The sequence below is a fragment of the Podarcis bocagei genome, assembly GCF_964188305.1.
Source record: "Podarcis bocagei genome assembly, chromosome: 15".
Lineage (NCBI taxonomy): Eukaryota > Metazoa > Chordata > Lepidosauria > Squamata > Lacertidae > Podarcis > Podarcis bocagei.
The window spans coordinates 12144415-12169112 of NC_138141.1; the positions used below are offsets into that span (position 1 = coordinate 12144415).

Below are 24698 nucleotides of genomic sequence, written 5' to 3' on the forward strand. Positions count from 1 at the left end.
GGACTGAACCTCGGCTACGGTATTAGTACCTTTCCCCCCCGGGACCAGCACACTGAGTCTGAACATCTTCATAGTCCATGTATTCCATGCCTGAGACCATGCTATTTAAACAGGTTCTGGAGCTCAGGGCTGACTGCGGACTCCATCTTGCTAAAAGCTTGAGGACTTATTTATTTACAATGTATGTCTAACCTGCCCTTCATTTACAGTCTAGGTGAAAGGGGCATGCGTCTGTGTGCAAACGGATAAGCTGGGGATGTTGTGTGTATGTGTGCCTGAGTGAAAGGAACTGTGGGGGGTGGGCATGCTTACTTGTGGTTCGGGCCCCAGCCATTGCTGGCATGCCACCCACAACACGTCAAGACAAAAACACCCCCACGAAGTAATTTTAGAATTTTGGAATGTGGTCTGAAAAACAACCCAATGTAAGGAAGGAGCCCTTCAGAGCAACTTAAAATGCTACTCAAAATGTGTAACCAATATGCTGAGAGTATTTCAGTGTTCTTAATCTACAAAAATGTATATGGCTGCCTCTAAGGATGGATTAGGTTATTAACTTTTTTTTTTTAGGTTTATTGGACTGAGAGCACAAAGTCAGCTCAGCATTTCCAACAGTCTCATATATGCACGGTAATCGTCTTGGTTCCTGTTTATCCCAGTTTTGTCTCAGTCAGGCCTTTTTCTTCCTGGGTGTTTTTTAATTGCCTTGGTCCTAGGGCTATAAATCCAGGGAGAAGGGAACAATTTCCAGAATGCCAAGCAGCGCTTTCAGCTCATAAAAAGGGGATTTGCCAGCCGCAGCCAGATTAACAATGGTATGGGAAGGGCCACATGCTGGGTGACTTCTGCAAAAGGATCAGACCATTGCTAACATCATTGTCACCCTCCCTCATTCGTTAAAGTATTGACCATAGGAATTATTGCATTAGCACATTTGCTCGACAGAAATGTTTAGAGAGGGCCTCGTGCACGTGTACAATAATGGTGCGAGAGACACAGAGGTGTAGTGATCAGAAGAAGGGTAGGCAGTGGTGGCTTGTGCCCACAGACACTGGTGGAGCAGAAAGCAGGGAGCCCAGCAGTTGGTGGAACCAGAGCCAATGGCAGGGAGGGCTAACTAATGCTACTTTTGCCTTCCGCCTCGCTGCTGAGTTCTACAACAGCAGCACAGAGACTACGGCAGAGGAAGCTGACAGCCAGGGCCACCCCCTGTAATATATAAGAAAGAAGTTAGGCAGCTGGGGACTGCCTGGAATTGGTGGAACAGCACCCCATTTGCCCTAGAGCAGTGGTTCTCAACCTGTTGGTCCCAAGATGTTGGATTACAAGTCCCATCATCCCTGACCACTGGTCAAGCTGGCTAGGAATGATGGGAGTTGTAGTCCAACAACATCTGGGGACCCACAGGTTGAGAAACACTGCCCTAGAGGACCACCCACCACTGAGGACAGGGAATCGGTGGACCTGCATAGGTTGTCGCGCTACCACTGTCCATTGGCTATGCTGGCTGATGCTGAATTGAGTTGGGTGTCCAACCACAACTGGGGTGCTACAGGTTCCCCATCCCCTAATTAAAAAATCAGGACCAAACTAGATGCGATGTTGTCATGTAGTTTGGCCTCTTTTTTTGTTTGTTAATTTAACAAATAGGCAATGCAGGCCCCCTCCCCCAAGAGCCAGAATGGGACCATGGCTTCAAGGGGGGAGGGATTTAACCCTTTGCACATGTCATGGTCCCAATCAGAATCGCCCACTCCATGCTGGTGATTCACAACGAAGGGAAAGCTCTTGTTGACAACAATGGGACTTTTCCTTATATTGCAAATCCTGGTTTGTTCCTGCTAACCATTGTCGCTAGAGTTTTGATGACGTGAGATACTATGGCTTGTTTAGAACCAGAAGTTCAAGCTGTCAATCACCTCTGTGAAGGAGACTGTGTTAGTCTGAGGCTATTGTAAACCATAATGGATAGTGTTGTAGGTATGATTATGATGGAGTGAAATTTTGCTCAATGGTTTTTTCAATGGTTAAGATTGCAAAAAAAATATCCATAATTGTAATGTAACACAGATATACTTTTTCTGGCATCTTAAAACACAACTTACAGTTGTTTTCAGCTTCTCTGCAATCTTTCCCACTTGCACTCCCACCCTCAAATGAAAGCTGAGATTCGCCTAATTTTAGCAGCTGGTGTGCTCTGAAAAAAATATCTAGAATCAAGAGAATTGGAAAGACAGCATAAATATGAAGTATCCCTGGTATGAGAACTTGATCATGCAAGCTCAATATTTGCTTTCCTTTCCCTAAACAAAACAAAAATAATTCGACTCTCTGTAATGAGTTTGAGAAGTATAGGCTGGGGACACCTATTTTTCCATGGTGAAAAATATCTTGGTAAGTATTTTCTGTGATTTACAAGAATTGAGGCCTCTTTATGTGGCCAGTTATACTTGGATTAAAATAACTGGATTCATTTTCGACTGTGCTTTGTCTATGCCAGCTTTTTCAAACCTGGTGGTTTCCAGATGTTTTGGACCCCAACTCCTACCAGTTACAGGAAGCACGCCCAATTGGTCAGAGGGGATTGGAGTTGTAGTCCAACAACATCTGGAGGGCACAGTTTGTAGAACACTTGTCTACACAAACACAGGAATATAGGAACATGGGAAGCTGCCTTATATTGAGTCGGATCATTGGTCTATCCTGACTGGTATGGCTCTCTGAGGTTTCAGAAAGGAGCCTTACCTGGAGATGCCAGGGATTGAATCTGGGGAGTTCTGCAAGCACAGCATGGGATCTGCTGCTGAATATTGTGTCACCTCTGACAAAAACAGGTAGAAACACAAAAGAAAGAGTGAAGGGGCTTAACGCATGAGTATAAGGCTTCTGCACATCTCTTATTAATAAGCTGAGATATGATCATCTGAACTGGGCCTAGTGAGCATGGAGAGATCTGGTTTTACCATGTTCCAGAGACTCTGAACTTGAAAGAGACCCAGAATTACCCTAAGACTCTTGTTAGAATTCCTGCTCTGTGATTGCAGTCATGGGATTGTTTATCACATGACGGTATATGTTTTGACTCCACAAAGTGGGAAGTGACAGAGACACGATGTTTGTGTTACTGTGTTCCGTGAAGTGGGACAATTGTCCTTTGTTTTGTTTCTCTTTGCTGTCTGATGCGAGAGAAAGAGGGAGCCATGTTGCAGTGCCCTGTGTGTGTTTGTATGTAAATAAACGTAGATTAGCCAAAATGCTGAGTTGCTGAGGTCTGTTACACATGATACGCAAACTCTGAGGATCCCTAAGTGTGCCGGTGTCAGTTGGCATCGGTCACTGTGATGTTTGGGCTGAAGAAAGCTTTTGAAGCTCCAGAACGAAAGACCAGGAGGGAGGGAACATGCCAGTTGGGCATGTGTCTCTGCCAGGGTCCTACTCGAGTGTAGGCCGAGCTCCTGACCTTGGCCTCTGAGTAAAAGAATAACGAGGGCTTAAAAGTCACTGGCTCAAATGTTAGTAGCCTAAGGGCTTCACCAGGATCTACTGGGTGTCGCGCAGGTACGTGTCCCAGTCGCTGAGAGTCTACAGCTGTCTTTTATAGGCTTGTATCTTTTACAGTTCTCCAAGGAGAGCATTAACTTGGGAATGCAGCAGTGTCTCCTTTCAGCTGGCCAGTCTCCAGCTCCCCTCCTCTGAGCCATTTCCTCTCAGGCAATGTAAATGCCAACCTAAGAAAGCTTTCCTGCTCATGCCAAGGTCTGGAAAGAAACTGCTTCTGGGGTTCCAAGGCAGGAATTACAAAAAGGGAGCAAGAAAGTGTGGCTGGCTGTTTCGCAGAGTCGGGGTTGGGGTTGGGAGGAATTAATTGCCTTTGAGTCTCTCTCAAGCTATTTGTGAAGGTGTGCGAATGTTGTTCACGTGGGGCAGATTGCCTCAGAGCGAACGTATGTACTATTTTGGTTTTTGCGGAATGTTCAGAACCATTATGCACATTTGATTCATTCGCTGATTTTGTCTATACAGTGGTACCTCAGGTTACAAACGTTTCAGGTTACAATCACTTCGGGTTACAAACTCCGCTAACCTGGAAGTAGTACCTTGGGTTGTGAACTTTGACTCAGGATGAGAACGGAAATCATGCGCTGGCGGCGCGGTGGCAGTGGAAGGCCCCAATAGCAAAAGTGCGCCTCAGATTAAGAACAGTTTTGGGTTAAGAACAGACCTCCGGAACAAATTACGGTAAGTTCGTAACCCGAGGTACCACTGTGTTATGATCATTTTATTATTTTCATTGCTTTAAAGTCCAGGTTGTTTTTTTAAAAAAATTTCAGGATTTTTTGTAGCATCAAGGTTTTTTAATATAAAAAAATCAAGCAATATATAAATCAATGGGGCCTTCAACAAAATGTTGTAGAACAGAGTACTCCTTTTCAGGGTTCCAGACATCCAACAATGCCTCTTCTAAGACCACACATGCCGTTCCCACTCTGCCAATTGCTGGTCAGCAGTCCACACTTACTAAGTATGCTTAGTATTCATTGGGATGCTTTGCAGTGTCTCTCCCTTAGGTCTCTCACCAAAAGCTTTGGGTTCCTCCAAGCCAGCTGCTGATATCCGTCCCCTGCTGGGTGTGAATGGTGCCGATTTGGCTCCATAAGGATCTGCATTTGCAGAGCTGAGTTCACTATTTGTATACACTGGCGGTGGAAGGGGCGGGGGAAGGCACCCCCCCGGCACCACAATCCCGGTGGGGTGCCATTGCGGCTGCCCCCCCCCCGCGCTGGGCACCACGCCCCCTCAGGCAGCACACCACGCCCCCAGGACACGCACGCCCCTGTGGGTGGCACGCCACACCCCCGGGATGCACACCTGCCATGCCCCTGCTTTCACTCCGCCACTGTTTGTATAATAGTAATAATAATATTTTTTTATTATCCCGCCCTCCCCAGCCAAAGCCGGGCTCAGAGCGGCTAACAACAGTAAAGTAATACAGCATTCTAAAATCAATTCATTCTAAAATCAGTTCAAAATCAAATTGATGGCAACCATTGGGCTAGATTTCTGTGAGGATTACCAAAGGAGAGGGTCAGGCTGTGCCTTGAACAAAGGCCTAGTGGAACAGCTCTGTCTTGCAGGCCCTGAGGAAAGATGCCAAGTCCCGTAGGGCCCTAGTCTCTTGTGACAGAGCGTTCCACCAGATCGGAGCCACAGCCAAAAAAGCCCTGGCTCTGGTGGAGGCCAGCCTAACCTCCCTGTGGCCCGGGACCAACAAGATGTTTTTGTTTGAAGACCATAAGGTCCTCCATGGGACATACCAGGAGAGGCGGTCCCGTAGGTATGAGGGTCCTAGGTCTATAGAGATCTGGTTCTTCTAAATGCTTAGCAAGGTTTAGAGATACCACTGAACTCCTCTGTGTCGATTTTGTGCAAGCTGCCTTGTGGACCTTTGTATAAAGGCGGGGCATAAACTGATAAGTCACCATCCTCTAGCGGGGATGTTTACAGAATTCTCCACATCTGAATTTCTCTCCAGAGTTGAGCTTTCAAATAACCTCATTTCATTTACTGACCCATCTTACTTTTGCTTCGATTGCTAGTCTTTCTCGGGGCTCTTGCATATGTGCCTCATATTTTGGCTTCAGTTGCCTCCAGCTCATTCTCAACTCCCCTCTCCTTTCCACCTCAGCCACTTGTGAGCAGTGACAAACCATAACACATGGACACACATGAAAGATTGGGTTGCTGCAATGCACCCTATATTACCTTGTGCTTGATCTGAATTCTGCAGTTAGTGCAGAATGCTACAGCTTGATTGCTGACAGGAGTGAGGCCTGTCGGCTTATAACCCCCCCTTTGATCATAATTCTGCACTAGTTGCTAATTTGCTCCTGGGCCAAATTCCAGGTGTTACTGTTAGCATATGAAGTCCTGAACAAACTGGGACCAGTTTATTGCCTTACCCACATATTCCCATTCAACCGTTTCCATTGGTGGAACTGCCACATAATATCCATTCTACCCATTGTAAGAACTTGATCTCTTAATGTGGCAACCCCCTAATATTAATATGAAGCAATCATCTTTGCTGTACAGTCGTACCTTGGTTCTCGAACTTAATCCGTTCCAGGAGTCCGTTTGACTCCTGAAACTGTTCAAAAACCAAGGCGTGGCTTCCGATTGGCTGCAGGAGCTTCCTGCAGCCAATCAGAAGCCTCATTGGACTTTCGGGTTCCGAAAAACGTTCGCAAAACGGAAGACTTACTTCCAGGTTTGCGGTGTTCAGGACCCAAAACGTATGAGTAGCAAGGCATTCAAGAACCAAGGTATGACTGTCCTGTTTTTGATGCTTGCTAAAAACATTTTTGTCTAGACAAGCCTACCTAGATGTTCAGAAAGTTGATGTGAGGTTTTAATGTGTTTTTACTTCATTGCTGCTTTTAATTTTCTGAAACTTTCAAAGTAGTCAATTCTTCTTATTGATAATTTGATTGCTTTACCTTTTTTCCCTAAACCGCTTTGAGGTTGCTGTTTCCCCCCCTTTCAATCAAGCAGCATATAAATTTTACAAAACAAACAGTAAGATGGGAGCAGGGCCTAGTTTTTGGAGAGAATGTGGAAATGGTAGACAGAAGGCTCCATAAAGGGAAGCTTCCTCGAAGGAGTCGTTTATATTGCCGGTCTAAAATAGCTGTTTCACTCTCTTACCCTCATGCTACATGTTTTGCATTCACACTGTGGATGTGGGAAAGGCAAAAGCCAATTTAAGCCTCATGTGTGAAAACTGCCTTAACAGTCTTTCAGTGCCAGTTTATATGGATCAAAAAATAGGGAAGATGTTGAATTCTCTAGTACTAAAAATTTGCAGCAGATTTTTTTTTTTTTTGAGTGCGAGAAGTGGGGTCCGCTTTGGAAAGAGTCCTGTTCCAATCGGGAACCCCAACTTTAGGGAACCCCAACTGCTTCTGCAAAGTCTGAATAAATTTTATGAGTTTCTCCCTGTTGTACTGTTTTATGATGTTGATGTTTTAAAGGTAAAGGTCCAGTCGTGGACGACTCTGGGGTTGCGGTGCTCATCTCGCTTTATTGCCCCAGGGAGCCGGCGTACAGCTTCCGAGTTGTGTGGTCAGCATGACTAAGCTGCTTCTGGCGAACCAGAGCAGCACACGGAAACACCATTTACCTTCCTGCTGGAGTGGTACCTATTTATCTACTTGCACTTTGACGTGCTTTCGAACTGCTAGGTGGGCAGGAGCAGGGACCAAGCAACAGGAGCTCACCCCGTTGCGGGGATTCAAACCGCTGACCTTCTGATCGGCAAGTCCTAGGCTCTGTGGTTTAACCCACAGCGCCACCCGCGTCCTTTATCTGATGTTTCATCTGCCTACAATTTTAATTTGGTAGAGTTCTTAATACTTGGGCACTCATGTTATTTTCTGTACACTCCCTGTGACCACGAGGAGAAGGGCATTATGTAAATATTTATAAGAATCAAAACAAAACAGGTTGCATGAGCTTATGAAGACTGCGCTAAGGCTTTCTGAGCCCTGCAAATATGATGACAACGATATTGTCAACAACCTAAATGAGTATGTACTACATTTAGGTCCCCACCCCCAGGACTTCACAATCTACAACTGTAGCAAAGCAGAGTTGATTTATTCTAGGGGGTCTATAACATTTTTTTTTTTAAATAAAACCCACCAGGTCCCTTATCTGTAATAAAAGCGAGGGTGCTATCATCTGTTTATTGACTAAATGTGGAGTTTTTAATCAATCAATTAAACTATGACAAAGCAATAATTTTGGAGAATAAAAGCATGTTTTCATTGTTCTTTGATGCTGAGTACATATATCTGAAAAGGCTCCCTGTGTGAGTGTAATGGTATATTGCCTCTTCTATGGCAGTGCCTTCTATCTGCATTCTTACATTATTATATTTAAAACAATTATTAGGTTGTGTGTATATATATATACATACATACATATACATACACACACATCTATCTATCTATCATCTATCTATCTATCTATCTATCTATCTATCATCTATCATCTATCATCTATCTATCTATCTATCTATATCTATCTATCTATCATCTAATCTATCATCTCTCTATCTCTCTCTCTCTATCTATATGTATGTATGTAGCCCAATTAATTAGGGATTCCGTTTAGTGGCCTTTTAATCATAGAATTGTAGAGATGGAAGGTTTCTAATCAATTGAATTGATCAAATGTAATCAATCGACACTCTACAAAAACCCCCAGAGGTAAACACTGGCTGCAGATGTGATATCTGATCAATGAAAGTTGCAAATGTGCCATTAGCTAGGGATGCAAAGATCAGTCTATTTCAAGTCATGTCAGTTTCACATGTATTCATTCATAAGTTTGTTTTGTTCTATTTCCACATAAATCAGTAATTTAAAGAACGTACAAAAAGTGTATTAAAATATGCACCTGATCACAAAAATACTATTTAAATACCCTAGTTTTCCTTGGGGAGGGCAGCTAGCTTGGGCTTTATGCATCCTATCACATTTATTTCTAACTCATTTTGATTTGTGTTTCGGGCAGAGTATTATACTGCAAAAATTTAGGGATGGGAAAATTCCAAAGGTCAGACCTGGATCAAAATGGGGTGTGTGTGTTCTGGGCAGTAGCGGTGGCGGGGGGGGGGGGGTGGCAAAGCCATATTCTGCATGGAATAGAGAGGAGAGAGGCATGTTGAAGCACATGCTCTGTGACCCCTTGTGTCCCAACTGGGTTCCCCTTATCAGAAGAAGCGGGTAGACTCAATTTTACTTCATGGTGGTGCTGTGGGTTAAACCACAGAGACTAGGACTTGCCAATCAGAAGGTCGGCGGTTCGAATCCCCGCGACGGGGTGAGCTCCCATTGCTCAGTCCCTGCTCCTGCCAACCTAGCAGTTCGAAAGCACGTCAAAGTGCAAGTAGATAAATAGGTACCACTTTGGCGGGAAGGTAAATGGTGTTTCCATGCGCTGCTCTGGTTCGCCAGAAGCGGCTTAGTCATGCTGGCCACATGACCCTGAAGCTGTATGCCGGCTCCCTCGGCCAATAAAGCGAGATGAGTGCCGCAACCCCAGAGTCGGCCACGACTGGACCTAATGGTCAGGGGTCCCTTTACCCTTTACCTTAACCCATTTTGATGTGCAGGATCTTCTCATGAAAGCCCCTATAGGCAAACCCTCAGGAGGAATTCACAGTCACCCCCCCCCGGCAGAGGCAGATTTAGGGGAGCACAATTGGTTTGGTTGCACTGGGCATGGAGCTTTGGGGGCGCAGTGGGGTACGGCACAACTATGACTTAGAAAGGAGTGCAAGAGGTGGGGGCGCTGAATTTTGGTGTTACACAGGGCACCCCTGAAATTTGAGACCCCAAGGTCTACTGCTGCCCCAAGAAGAGCCCAAAACTTTCAGGCAGCTGTTCATCTACTTTGTATATAAATTTATATATGGTGCCTGCTCAGGGCCAGATTTAGGTTTGATGAGGCCCTAAGCTACTGAAGGTAATGGGGCCCTTTATATGTTCAGCTGTCCTTTGTCAACAACAAATTGTTGCTGGTTTTGTGTTGAATATATGCTATATGGTAAGTTATGGACCTAATAGTTATCTAAAGCCATTTGCACATAAAATATGTATTTTATCAAAGTAATGGTTGAACTGAAATACAATTAACAAGAACTACAGTGGTGCCTCGCAAGACGAAAAGAATCCATTCTGTGATTCTCTTCGTCTAGCGGTTTTTTCGTCTTGCGAAGCAAGCCCATTGAAGGATTAGCGGATTAGCGCTATTAGCGGCTTTTAGCGGCTTATCTGCTGATCGGATCAGCTGATAAGCGGCTTAGCGGCTTAGAAAAAGGGGGGAAGGGGAAAAAAACAGCAGGAACTCGCAAGACATTGTCGTCTTGCAAAGCAAGCCCATAGGAAATTCGTTTTGTGAAGCACCTCCAAAACGGAAAACTCTTTCATCTAGCGAGTTTTCCGTCTTGCGAGGCATTCGTCTTGCGGGGCACCACTGTATATTGATAGTGAAAAACAATTAAGAAGAAGTATATTTTGGGGGGCACCCCAAGAGAGTGGGGCCCTAAGCTATAGCTTGTTTAGCTTATACGTAAATCTGGCATTGCACCCTCTCTCTCTCTCTCTCTCTCTCTCTCTCTCTCTCTCTCTCTCTCTCTCTCACACACACACACACACACACACACACACACAACAAACAACAAATAGCCATTTTAGTAGGATCCAGTAGGTTAGCAAAGCAAAGGGTGATGCAGCTGTCAGCATGCCAGACTTTGGCTGGGTGAGACCTGGGTTCACATCTCTGATGTTTAGTGGGTAATCTGTGGCCAGGCATTATCTGAGCATAGCCCACACCGCAAGGCTATTATTAGGAGGTAGAAGTGAAATGCCCACACCTGTGTATACCACCATGAGCTCAGGTGCTCTAGCAAATAATGCTATTGCTACTGTTCTGAAGAAAAAAGGAAGACCTGGAGCTGTGATCCCATTGCATCCCTCCTCTGCTACACTGCTGCTTAATGGTCTTCCTTCTTTCGCCAAATTTTTATTAGGCATTACAAATATAGCCATCATAAGACATCGATATATACATTTTAAAAATATATACAAGTTTTTAAAATACAGTGGTAAATCGGGTTACATACGCTTCAGGTTACATATGCTTCAGGTTACAGACTCCGCTAACCCAGAAATAGTGCTTCAGGTTAAGAACTTTGCTTCAGGGTGAGAACAGAAATTGTGCTCCGGCGGCGCGGTGGCAGCGGGAGGCCCCATTAGCTAAAGTGGTACCTCAGGTTAAGAGCAGTTTCAGGTTAAGAATGGACCTCCGGAACGAATTAAGTACTTAACCCGAGGTACCACTATATATACAAAGCAAGAGCCATATAAAAATGCAATGATGGCGAAGTTCATTGAGGTTTCTTCCCGCCATTCACCACTCTAAGAGATACTATTGACAAAAACTCAGTGGCCCTTGCAGTTACTTCCGGGTTAATGTCAGAGAGATAGAATCTAATATTTTCAATGGTCTTATGGGGGTTATGAATATCACTTCACTTTCTATAAAATATATAGAAAACCTCTAAAAAATATAGAAAACTCAAGCACTGCATTAGAATATTAACAACCTGAAAATTTATCCCCTAAGCTGGCTAACTCGCCACATCATCTAGGCAGACTAACCCACTGGGTGAATTCTCCCTGACCAGGTTACATATAATTCCCCCCCCCTCCCCATTTTACCATTTTAACAAGAAGAGCAGTTGGGCTGAAACATGTTTAGCTTTCAACAAATTTCATTGTCATCTATTGGTCCTATTAGGTCCTATTAGGTTGTTGATCAGGCACTGACCCACCTGATCAAGTCAGTTTGTTTTTGTATTTCAATAATTTTGGCTATATCTTAATATTCTTATTTTGGATTAAAGTTGCACTTAACATTTCTATATAATTTACAAGCATTCTATATCTTTTATTCTCCAGCTTTGGCATCAGCATATTCTTGAGTGTGAAAATATCAGAAAGAACTATTGCCTTTTGCAGTCTCGTATGTAATATATAACTACGTTATTATTATTTTTAATGCACACTTAGAAGTGACAGAGATGAACAAGCCCTTGCAAAAGTGAATGAGATTTGGTTTCTCAAGTAATTGAAAGGTTTCTAAAACTCCTATCTATTAATCCACTTGTGTAAGTAGATAATAAATGTGTGGGTCATGTTTTCCTTTTATCTGTTCACCACCCTCTGCTATGAACAGAAACACAAAAGATGGTGGACTATTATATTCAGACATGGACCCTTATAGGTAAGCACCATTCTGAAATTAAGAGAATTTCCTCCTGCTGAAATTCCTGAATAAGCATAACAGTCCTGAAAAAGTGGAGTGTTGTTTAAAGAGTGCTTAGGCACTCCATTTCGCGGTGGTGGTGGTGGGGGGAGGGACTTTGCCTTTATTGGATGAACTTGGCAATTGGCATTCACAACAGCAGACCTAGCCAGAAAAGCAAAGCAGAACTCCTTCGACGCTGAGCGATGATACTTGACATACACTTCGCTCCAAATCACAAGATGATAACCTCCTCCTTCTTTCCCTAGTACAGTTTCACTTGGCATTTGGCAGTAATAGAGTTACAAAGAGATTTTATGCTAGTGCCGAGTGTCTGATTCCATCCCAACCTCCTACAAAGTTGCCAACCCTTTGCAAGTGGCAAAATTGGGAGGCGGCCATTTTGGCAAAACTGGGGGAAGCCAGAAGCAATGTCTATTCAGGCATTGTGGCTGGTGGTAGGCGTTGGGTTTCCTCCCGGCTCATGGAACCCTTACAGGAAGCCCTGCTCTCACATTGAACGGCTTCCAAGTGATGCCATGCAATGCCCAGTTCCAAATCTAATCAGAGTGAAGGCAATTATTCCTGCCTCACCGCCAACCCTAAGACAGGAGTCCTACAGCCTACATCCAGTCCTCAAGGTCTCTCTATCAGGTCCTGGGGATGCTATGAGTGGAATAGCTCAATCAGTAAAGCATGAGACTCCTAATCTCAGGGTTGCGGGTTTGGGCCCCATGTTGGGCAAAGCATTCCTGCATTACAGGAACTTGGACTAGATGACGCTTGTGCTCCCTTCCAACTCTGTGATTCTATGATTCCCAGGCCACACCCCTTTCCCATCGGCCATACCATCTCTCACTAGGCCACACACCCCTTGAGTGCTTTTGCCATTCTGGAATGTGTTATAATGCCTCTTCCTTACCTGGAATAAGAATTCAGAAATGTGCATTTGTGTGTGTGTGTGTGTGTGTGTGTGTGTGTGTGTGTACATACTCCTTTTCTGTGACTAATTTTATTAAGACAGCATCTTGGAGGCCTTATGCTTAGAGCAGAATGGCAGGATACAAATATATATGTAAATAAATGCATGCATGCAGTACACACACAGAAAGAGACACACCCCACTTTTTCTGCTCTTTTCCTCCGCTGAAAAGTTGCTGTTGGAATGTTTTAAAGGGGCAGCAGGAGGTGAGGGGAAGAGTTTAACAGCACACTCACCTGTTGGGTTTCTTGATAAGGGGGAGGGGGCACAGTCTGTGTGGCCATCATTGTCAGAGCTGGCGCTGGGGAGACATGTTGCATCCTGGGGTTGATTCACATCTAGAACCTGTTGGTGGGAGAAAGTTCAACTTGGGTTAAGGAACCGCAGAAGGAAGAGGACAGAAGGAAGCATGACACACATGCAAAAAGCTCAGGAAGACAACCGGCGGTGGTGCCGTGAGGTAATGACTGGAGAGTCTGAAGGGGCTCTCTTTGTGTCGTAACATGTATGGCGAATATGATAAATTGTGTCTGAGTGCCCTCCTGCTCTCTCTGCTGAGTAGGAACCCTGTAAATCTGCCTAAAAGACCTGTCCTGAGTGCCCCACTCTCAGCCACACCAAATTAACCCATCATGAAACATCAGAGGAAGAAGAAAGCACAATGTCAACATCTGCTTGTGGCTCTTAGGAGCAGCTGACCCTTGAAAGGTATGCAAAACTCAAACAGCAAATGCTCTCTGCATGAGGACATGCCTACAGGTAACAGTCCAAATTTAATCTAATTTAAAATATTTCTTCTGAAGGCACACATTTATTCAGTGATTCTCTGCCAACCATTCCATCATAACCACACACACACACACACAATGAGATGGAGCTGCACTGATGGGTCTGAAATGGCCAGAATGGCATGGGGAGAGGATGCCTGCAAAGAGGTGCCTTCATAGAATGGTGCCCATAGAACATGTCCAGCAATGCCTCTGATGTTGTCATGCCCTGGAGAACATCTTCCTCATACCTCCATGCATTAGTTGGAAGGCCTGACAGTGAACACTCATGTCAAGGGCAAAGGTTAAGGTAAAGGGACCCCTGACTGTTAAGTCTAGTCACGAACGCTCATCTTGCTTTATTGGCTGAGGGAGCTGGTGTATAGCTTCTGGGTCATGTGGCCAGCATGACTAAGCCACTTCTGGCAAACCAGAGCAGTGCACAGAAACAGTGTTTACCTTTCCGCCAGAGCGGTACCTATTTATCTACTTGCACTTTGACGTGCTTTCGAATTGCTAGGTTGGCAGGAGCAGGGACTGAGCAACGGGAGCTTACCCAGTCGTGGGGATTCGAACCACCGACCTTCCGATCGGCAAGCCCTAGGCTCAGTGGTTTAGACCACAGTGCCACCCTTGTCCCTTTTCATGTCAGGGGTAGGGGTAGGCTAGTTTCTCATTTAGCCAGCGTGGTGTAGTAGTTAAGAGCAGTGGACTCGGAATCTAGTGAACCGGGTTTGCGTCTCCGCTCCTCCACATGCAGCTGCTGGGTGACCTTGGGCCAGTCACACTTCTCTGAAGTCTCTTAGCCTCTCTCACCTTACAAAGTGTTTGTTGTGGGGGAGGAAGGGAAAGGAGATTGTTAGCTCCTTTGAGACTCCTTAAGGGGAGTGAAAGGCGGGGTATTAAGTCCAAACTCCTCTTCTTTCACACAGAAACCAAATATTTTTTCATCTCATCTGGATCAGAACAAATTCAACATTCCCAAAGATAAATCCACACTTGATGTCTTGATTACAGGTTGAGTTTTCACACCACATGAGCCAGATCTCTAGTGGTGCAGCAATAAATCTGCTAGCACATTTGTAAAGCTAAGCAGGGTCTGGTATGGTTTCAAATTGGATGGGGGACCATGTGAAGAGATTCCTGCATGTCTGGGTGCTGGACTAGCTGATCCTTTGGGTCCCTACCCAACTCTACAATTCTGTGGTTCTACCTCAAACACAAGGCTATTCAGCAAAATCAGTTTGCTTGTTCAGCTGTGGCTCACTGAGTGTGTACCATGTAAGCAAGTGAAAAACATCCCAAAATATTTGGATGAGACCCACAAATTACTCATTCTGATCCTTTTTCAGCAGAATGATGGCAGAATAAAATATCAGGTCTTTATTGTCTTTCATCAACAAAGAAGAATTCTCGCTGGCTTCCAAGGTCTGTTCTAATTAATATCTAGGGTACCAAAACTCTTCAGATTATTCCCTCAAGATTCCGTGTTAAATTATCTACTCTTGCTGACTCAAAGTTTAATTTTAGCTGGTGTAGCTCTATGCCCTCTTTTGTTAAAAGTGGTGAAAGGTTCCTTATTTCCACACAGTCTCAGTCATGAACCCAGAACCTGAGCATGTTCATACATTCAGGGCAAACACATGTGGGCTTCAAGTGGAGACCCAGCCCCATAATGTCCTCATGCACATAAGCTCTACTTCAGACCTTTTGCATTTGGCACTAAGCTTTGAAGGGGGATTCTAAGTGAGGAATGAGGAACCCTGGTAACAGGGGGTTCCAGATCATGGGGTGGATTCTAGACACATCCACAATCCACCTTCACATTGAATGCAAAGGTTCAGAGTGGAGACAACATTTGTGTGGATGTTGGTGGACGTTGATGAGCTGACCTCTGTGCCTGTTCAGTCTCCTTGTCCAGGTGCTATTACATCCTGGCTTCTTTCTTAGGGCATTTGATCTTCAATCTGGATTTGGACTAGGCAGTCTTCCAAGCAGAAGACTCCTTCAAACACAGGACTGTTCTCCAACTGCTCTTCAGGACATTTGGCTACCCTGTGGCACCATGATTCACGGGTGGCATTCTGCTTACCTTTTTCTGTTCTGATAATGGGAAGCAAGCTGCACCAATGTATGGATGGAGAAAGAACTAATGCAAGATCAAGCCCTGGCAGATGTGGAGTTCTGGGCTCCGGAAGCTTGATGGCTAAATAAGCCCTCCTTGTTAGAGGCAGTACGACTCTGAACACCACTTGTGGAGGGAAGTAGCAAGAGAGGGCTGGCATTCATTCCTTGCTTCCCAGAGGGCATCTAGTTGGCTAACTACAAGGAATAGGATGCTGGATGAGATGGACCTATGGTGTGATCTAGTGGAGGTTGGCCCATTTGGGAAAATGGGGCACTGCACCACCAACCTCAGCCTGCCCTCAGCCAGCCCCCGCAGGCCTGCCTTCTTAATTACACTCAGTCTAGAGCAGCGGTTCTCAACCTGTTTGCCCCCCAGATGTTGTTGGACTACAACTCCCATCATCCCTGACCACTGGTCATGCTGGCTAGGAATGATGGGAGTTGTAGTCCAGCAACATCTGGGGACCCACAGGTTGAGAAACACTGGTCTAGAGGTTGGCACGTTCGTACTTACTGACCAGACCTTGCTGCTTCTTGCTTCTTATGACCTTGGACCCTCAGCTTTCTTGACTCCCCCCAGATCATCTGACTACGTGACTTGAGATATTCCTGACCTTAGGACTGGACTGGACCTTGTATATGGACTCTGCCTCCTAGCAAGTACCCCCCTGAGTCTTGGCTCGCTGGCTTTTCCCTCCACTGAGCTCCGCCATGGCTGGCAGCAACCGAAGGAGACTGGAAACCCTGCTTAAGAAAGCTGGATCCAGCTGGTTCTCATCAGGAGCAAGAAGACTGATAAACAGCAGGTGGAGTCACTTCGCCTTCTGCTCTTTCAGGCTGCTGCTCAGCAGGTGAAGCCGACTTCTGTCCCAGGACACCCTGCTTGCCATTGGCTCTGACTCCACCTTCTGCTGACCTGCCCACCTGCCAGCCTACCAATCCCAAATGGCACTAGGCATCACTGGAGTGAGCTAGCAGGGCTCCTCTTAAATTCCTTATAGTGCAACTTCTCCTGACATGCCTGATCCTCACATGACTTGCGAATTGTGTTTCTTATTTTAAAAATGGGAGTTGGATCTTCTATTTTTGGGCTGCTATTTTTGACCTCCCCTCCTCCCACGGAATACTGAAGTTTTCATAGCTTTGGTGTTGTTTTATGCCTTAGATGACGGAATGATTTTGATTATTATTAATAAAGTACATTTTGAAAACAGGCTTGAAAAACAATGGGCTCATTAGAGAAGCATTCATTAGATCTTGTTGACATTAAACCCATTAGACCAATTAACATTCCATTAAATGGCACTGAGCCTTCCTCAGAGCACCAATGAGTTAATCTCTGCATCATGATAATTGCTCTGTGAGCATCTGAGAGGTGTATCCTCAAATGCCGGAATTAACGACAGGCCCTCCCCCCTGAGAAAAATAAACCAGGACTAATTGTGAAGCCTCAAGACACTCAGGGTAGGCAAAACAACAGATCCACACCATCTCCCTAGCAGTGGAGCAAATGTTTGCTTAAATCAATGACTGTATCATGTGTGAATGTTGCATTCTCCTCCGCTTAGAGCCATGCTGTTTGAGGCAGATGGGAGCTAGGAGTCCCACAACATCTGCAGAGCAATCTCTGATTTACAGGATCCAAAGTTTGTAGGAACATACAAGTTTGTGGGAACATGCAAGCAAGGCAGGTGGGGGGGTTGGCCTTAAGAAGAAGAAGAAAAAATTACAATTATTCTGAGCAAAACCAGTAAAGTGTTGTGGCATCCTATATTCTTCCTTGAGGGTGGCACCACTCAAGGAAGCTTACAACAATCATCTAAAAATTACAATATCATATGAGCAAGTCAAAAAAAGAGGCATAGTCAGCTGGTATTTTTTTTTAAACAGCCCCCCCCCAAGCATTGTCTGCTTCATAAAATAGAAGATTGCTGGAATTAAAGAATCTTCAGATATGCTGAGGGAGGATGGAGCCAGCTACACGTCATGGAGCAAGCTGCTCCATTAGCTGGGTGCAGCCACCAAAAAGGCCCTGTCTCTAATCCCACCCAGCCATGGTTCCATCTTTTGCAGGACATGGAGAAGGGTTTCTGCTTCTGATTTTAAGGAATGGGCAGGATGGTATGGGAGGAAGCGATGCCTATGGTATTCTGGACTTAAGACATCTAGGGCTTTAAAGGTAATCCCCAAAACTTTGAACTGTACTCAGAAGCAAGCACAACTTTGGCAGGGTCGGTGTAACATGATCCCAAGGGCAGGCACCCACCAGCATCTTTGCAGCTACATCCCGGACCTAAAAAATGAGGACATTTATTGTGGCACAAGGTTTCGTGAACTAGAGTCCTCTTCATCATACGCATGAAGTTCAGTGCATCTACTGAAGTGGACTCTGGCTCCATGAAAGCTTATGCCATAGTAAATTTATTAGGATTGTATGCAAAGTAGTTTTAAGACAGTCATTCTGTTAGTTCTCTCATCCCTCCCAGTTTCTCCCAGTTACACTCTGGGTTTTCCACCAAGTCTCCAGAGCAGATTTGGGGAGGGCATGTGGCAAATATTTCCTTGGCACAATCATAAATCATAGGGCCAATGGAACATGGACATTGGATACCGTCCTTCGTCTTTTAAGATGCCACAAGACTCTTCCCACCCACCCTTCCCTGCAACAGATTATCATAGCTACCTCTCTGGGAATTACTCAAAGAGCAGTTCTAAATCCTGACATTATAAAAATAAAAAATAAAAAGAGGTTGAACTGTTCTTATCCCAAACAGAGTTTCATTCCAAGGTCTAATTTTATCCGTTGAGCATTTTTCTTCCTTTCTTTTCTTTTTTAAGGCACAAATTCTTTAGAGTTTAATTCATCTCTAGTTAATACAGCACTAATGAATTCTTGGCCATAAGCCCACATAGCTCTAAGTGAAGATAACGGCTATTCATATGCCGCAACTCTCAGCCGACTAAGAAGGAAGAAAGTCCCACTGAACATTGTGGTAGTTACTTCCAAGTAGGAATGTTTAGGATTTGGGCTATCAAGGGTTGGCTCCAAAGAACCCTGAGTTTGAAAAACACCCAGAAACTTCAACAGGTGCAGAACACAAGAAACCAGCTTGTTAAAAGACCAAGGGCCATGAATATATTCGACCAGTGTTGGAAGATCTCCACCAGCTTCCAGTTTGTTTTCAGGCTCAATTCAAAGTGTTGATTTGGTCATTAAAACCCCAAACAACCTTCACCTTCACAGGGAACCAGACAGAGGGCCTTCTCGGTAGTGGCGCCCACCCTTCAGATGTGAAGGAAATAAGCAGCTATCTTCTCTTTAAAAGACATCTGAAGGCAGCCCTGTTTAGGGAAATATTTAATATTTAATGCTGTATTGTTTTTAATACTTGATTGGAAGCTGCCCAGAATGGCTGGGGAAACTCAGCCAGATGGGTGGGGTATAAATAATAAATTATTATTATTATTATTATTATTATTATTATTATTATTATTATTCACCAACTTGGTCTCCTTCAGATGTATTGGACTACACTTCCCATCAGCCTCACCCAGCACATTTTCCTCTCCTTCCCTTTATCAGCCACACCAATACCCTGAGTAATAGTGTGAAGGGACACAAAAGCCCAGGGGACTATGGGAGTTTGCTACTACATTCTTATACCAATGTTTTAGAATGATAGCAAGGAGGTAAACAGCTGCAAGGACTGACAGTAGGTTTCCTACTGGGGCTTTGATGCTTCTTCCTGACACCCAGATATAAATCTAATAGCTTAAAGAAACAACTAGTCACCAAATTACACTTTATCAAATTGTGATCAAGCTGCTGTATTACAACTGAACAAGAAGTTCAGTTATACCTGTTTGGGGGATGAATGGAGACCATGGTTTCTTGTCCTATTAAAGCTGTTGATTCACTTAGCAATGCTAAGACGATTATGTCATCACCAATTACTGCTGTTGCGAAGGGTCACTGTGCTTATTTTGCATATAACTCCTATAATTGGATTGTCACAAACTTTTTGCATTTCATTACCATTTAATCCCAACCACTACGCTCACCTCTCTCATTTACACCTAGGTAAACCTGTCAGTTCAGGATTTCACTTCATGCATCTGCGGAAAGCTTATGCCATAATTAATTTGTTACTCTTTAGACTGCCTCAAGATTCTATCCTGTTTTTCCCCCTTTCCTGTTTCCCTTAACCCAGCATCTCTGAAATCCCCACAGTTGCTTACTCTCCTCGAAGCCAGGAGAAGAAGTGGGAGGAAAGTTGCTCAAGGGAGCAGAGCAGCTTCTAGCTACTACGTTCAGCTTAATTGTGGAGAACCACAGGTTTCCTCTGGGGAGCGCAGATCGGTTTGGCCTTGTATGCAAATGCTTGTACACAGGCTCCCTGCTAGCTTTTGCTAAAGATGTGTTTTCTTTCCAGTTTCAGGTGCTTCTCTAATGCAGAACAGGAAAAGAAGCTTGTGCTGCCTTTCTGTCTGGGATTCAGCCTTCACACTTGGGGGCCAAACCTGGTCCCCAGGTCTCTCTGGCTAGCCCTTGGCACTCACCCCAGGCCACACACCGTCTTTGGCCACACCCTCTCTCCCTAAGCCACACCCCTCAGCAGTCTTACATTTCTCTCTGTCCCTGCCTGTGATGGCCTGGGATTCGGACTCGGATGCTGAACCTGAGGGATCCCAGCCTGCACAGGATTCCCGGCCTCCAGAACCAGCTGGGGCTTGAGCCTGAAGGGTCCTCACCTGTGCTGGACCCTCAGGTGCAGGCACCAGCTGAGTCTGCTCTGGCTCCTGAGGTGATGGAGGGCCCATTGCCTGCAGGTGCTCCACTCTCAGCCCCGTCAGGGGAAGGTGAGGTTGCCTCTGGGTCCGGTAACCCTCCAGCCTCTCCTGAGCTGCAGAGGCTCAGGGCAGAGAGGCGGAGGGAACTAAGTTCCCGCAGGAGGAGTGCTCGCCTCCAGGTCAGGAGAGGCGAGTCACCAGAGGATCAGGGCTGCCCTATGCCTCAGGGCAGATAAAAGCCGGCCAGCCCCAATCCCCAGTTGCGGGGGCAACATTGTTGGTTGCTAGTTCCTGCCTGAACCCTGTCCTGCTTTCCTGCCTGAGCTCCTGACCCGCCCTGGCTCCCTGCTTGCAAGCCTGTTCCTGACTTCACCCGACTCCCTGCCCTGCACCCAGCTTCAGCTACTACGGACTGCCTCCACGTTGCACCTTTGACCACAGACTGCACTTGGACCTCGCTTCTCGGGTAACCCACGGGACCAGCACACTGCCCACCACTGCCATGTGGCCCCCAAGATGCTGCTCAGAAGGGAATGTGGCCCTCGTGCCGAAAAACACCCCCCACTTGTTGTATCACTAGAGGTCAGCTTTTAATAGGAAATGAAGGCATTAAGTGCCGATGCCAATTGAACAGTCAAAGCAGATGCAGAAAACCGGTGGCATTCAAGTTATTGTGGGATCACAGTTCCCATCATCCCTGACCATGCTGGTTGAGACTGATGGGAGTTGGAGTCCAACAACGTTGGGAGGGTCACAGGTTCTGCCCGCAACTGAAAGTGTACAATCCCAGAGTTAGTCACATCAAATAACCAGAATAACTCTGTATTTTCCAGTTTAAATTCCGATGGTCTTACATGGAGGAATTCCTCGCCCTATATTGTAAGATATTTGGCCTCTTTAGTCTTTTTTAAATATAATTTGCGGGGCGGGTTTATGAACATGCCCTGTCTATAGGTGATGCCCTTGAACATCTCCTAAGTCTTTTTAGGCAAGGGTCAATAAAACCATGTGGTGATGAGGGGGATTAGCTAACAGCTTTGTAACACCTTGAACCTTCTGAGTTCCTTTACTTGAGCCTTTTAAACTATGATTTTTGAACTTTCTTTTTTTCCTGGGTACTAATTTTCTCACCTTGAGTTCTACCTGCCTCTTGTTCAAACCTTCCGCACAGGAAAATTGCAAAGGCTGACATATTGATGGTTGAATTTTATGTGAACCGCCTTAGGAAGAGTTTTATTGTCAGAGGGCGGTACAGATATTTATTAAATCGATCAATATTGCATTTTTATTTCTGTGAAAGGCTTTGTCTCCTGATTTATTTTAAGCAGTTGGATTAGGTCAGTTTTATTTGTTTCATGGATTGATCAATAGTTTTCATTTATTTACCTACTGATATGGCTACTTGTAATTGTTCCTATTATGCTTTTTGAACTGTTATATTTATTATCATTCATCTGATGTTTTTGGAACCACTTCAGGCATGCAAATAAAAGGATATATTGAAGAAACATCTCCTGTCCAGGATCTTTTGTAGAATTAAAAACAACAACAACAACAACATTAAGAACATTTGTATTGTTTTATGGTATTTTCTGCTCTGCATTGATATATTTTACATGATTTATACCTATTTTTTAATGAATAAAATATAAATAAATAAAAAGAGCCCTGCCAGATCAGAGTAAAAGTCTATCTAGTTCAGTACATTGTGTCCCATAACTGGCTAAGCAGATGTCTCTGGGAAGTCCAAAAGGAGGTAGAGATGGAGAAATGTTTTAATTTCAGTTTCTTCCAGTTTCTCACTTTTCGATCTTAAATTCAGTTCTTCACATTTCCACAGCAAATTGCAGTTAAAAAGCAACACAAAGTTCCTCACTAAAATTTGTCAGCATTTTAGCGTGCGTTCCTCCTGTTGAACACACCATTGTATCCTTTCAACGTCTGTACTCATTCCTGCAAGCAATTCCCCATAATCTTAGGCATTTTTGTATGTACAGTGGTACCTAGGTTTACAAACTTAATCCATTCCAGAAGTCTGTTCTTAAACCAAAGCCATTCTTAAACAGAGGCGCACTTTCCCTAATGAGGCCTCCCACCACTGGTGCCATTCCACGTTTGGCTTCCATTCGTAGACCAAGGTAAAGTTCGCTAACTGGAACACTACTTCCGGTTTTGTGGAGTTCTTATACCGAATAGTTCGTAAACAGGGCTGTTCTTAAACCGAGGTACCACTGTATATGCATGTTGGTACACACTACATGTTGGGATGCGGTGGCACTGTGGGTTAAATCACAGAACCTAGGGCTTGCTGATCAGAAGATCGGCAGTTCGGATCCCCACAACGGGGTGAGCTCCTGTTGCTCGGTCCCTGCTCCTGCCAACCTAGCAGTTCGAAAGCACATCAAAGTGCAAGTAGATAAATAGGTCGGGAAGGTAAACGGCGTTTCTGTGCGCTGCTCTGGTTCGCCAGAAGCAGCTTAGTCATGCTGGCCACATGACCCAGAAGCTGTATGCCGGCTCCCTCGGCCAATAAAGCGAGATGAGCGCCGCAACCCCAGAATCGGTCATGACTGGACCTAATGGTCAGGGGTCCCTTTACCTTTACACACTGCTTGGTCAGAGAACTGCATTGCAAAATGTGGAGGCATGCAAATTTCTAAGGATAGTTCATGTTTCACTTTGTGCATTGGTTCGAGAAGAGGGAATTTGGTAGTTTCTCATTAATAATAAAAAAACCATAATTCGCGCCCGCAACCCTAAAACCAGGGCAGGGGCAACAGTTCTCTCCCACTTGTGATCAGTTTCAACTGGCATTCAGTAGCATACTGTCTCTGATACTAGAATATTGTATGCTGGTCTCTGGGAAATCTAGAAAGGCTTTATCATCACTAAGTGAACTTTTCAAATATCTTGCTCTTTAGAACTCTAGAAGAATAACTTGTAACTCAAGTCGTTTTTGGAAAGCAAGGAGCAGAACTCCCCTCCAGCAATTTGGTGCTCCCCCCAATCTTCTTATGCTTTGTAAGTGGGGAGGGATGCGATCCTGACAAAGAAGAGGAATGTGACACCTGCATTATACATTCAAAGCACGGTGATATCATTTTTAAACAGTCATGGCTTGCTCCCAAAAGAATATTGGGAGCTGTAGTTTGTTCAAGGTTCTGAGAGTTGTTAGGGGACCCGTATTCCCTTCACAGAGCTACAATTCCCAGAGTGGTTTAATAATCAGTCCCAGGGAACTCTGGGAACTGCAGCTCTGTGAGGACAAAGGGTCCTCTTAACAACTCCAAGCATCTTTAACTAATTACTGGTGACTGGGAGTGGCTGCCGAGACCACATAACACCAGTCCTGAAAGACCTACCTTGGCTGCCAGTATGTTTCTGGGCACAATTCAAAGTGTTGGCGATGACCTTTAAAGCCCTAAACAGCCTAAGCCCAGTATACCTGAAGGAGCGTCTCCACCCCCATCGTCCAGCCCGGGCACTGAGGTCCAGCGCCAAGGGCCTTCTGGCGGTTCCCTCACTGAGAGAAGCGAGGCTACAGGGAACCAGGCAGAGGGCCTTCTCGGTAGTGACACCCACCCTGTGGTACGCTCTCCCACCAGATGTCATGGAAATAAACAACTATCAGACTTTTAGAAGACATCTGAAGGCAGCCCTGTTTAGGGAAGCTTCTAATATTTGATGAATTATTGTATTTTAATATTTTGAGTGGCAGGGGAAACCCAGCCAGATGGGTGGGGTATAAATAAATTATTATTATTATTATTATTACAGCTCTAGGATACTTTGGGGAGAAGCCATGGCTGCTTAAAGGGTTATAATAGTGCTTAAGATGTATAGTGCAGATGGAGCTCAAGAAAACCGAGTAAAAAAACCAAACCAAACCAAAAAATATTTATGTGGAAAGAGGAAGCTAAAAGCCAGACTACTATTATTTCTTATCTACTTGGTTATACATTACACAGGGAGGCAGGGAAATGAAGCTGCAGAGGAAGCCAATATCAAATGAAAGAGAACGGGGGTTGGATGGATGTTTCTGGGGACAGAAATCTATAAGTTAATGCAACGGATAGAATTCTACATTCCTTTGGGTTCTCTTATTGGTGCATTGTGAAAAATAGAGGAAAAACCAATTTCCTTGCATGGAGAGAACC

General features: G+C 44.8%; 1 protein-coding gene across 7 annotated transcripts in view; it reads right to left on the reverse strand.

Moving 5' to 3' along the window:
• The window catches only part of PKNOX2 (PBX/knotted 1 homeobox 2), a 443888-nt gene that overhangs the window by 136234 nt on the left and 282956 nt on the right, over positions 1 to 24698 (reverse strand). For all 7 annotated transcript variants that reach the window (XM_081171734.1, XM_081171729.1, XM_081171731.1 and 4 more), the window contains one exon: positions 13093 to 13201. In XM_081171734.1, coding sequence (XP_081027860.1) covers positions 13093 to 13176 — 84 coding nt within the window. In that variant the 5' untranslated portion in view covers positions 13177 to 13201. The remainder of the gene's footprint in view (positions 1 to 13092; positions 13202 to 24698) is intronic.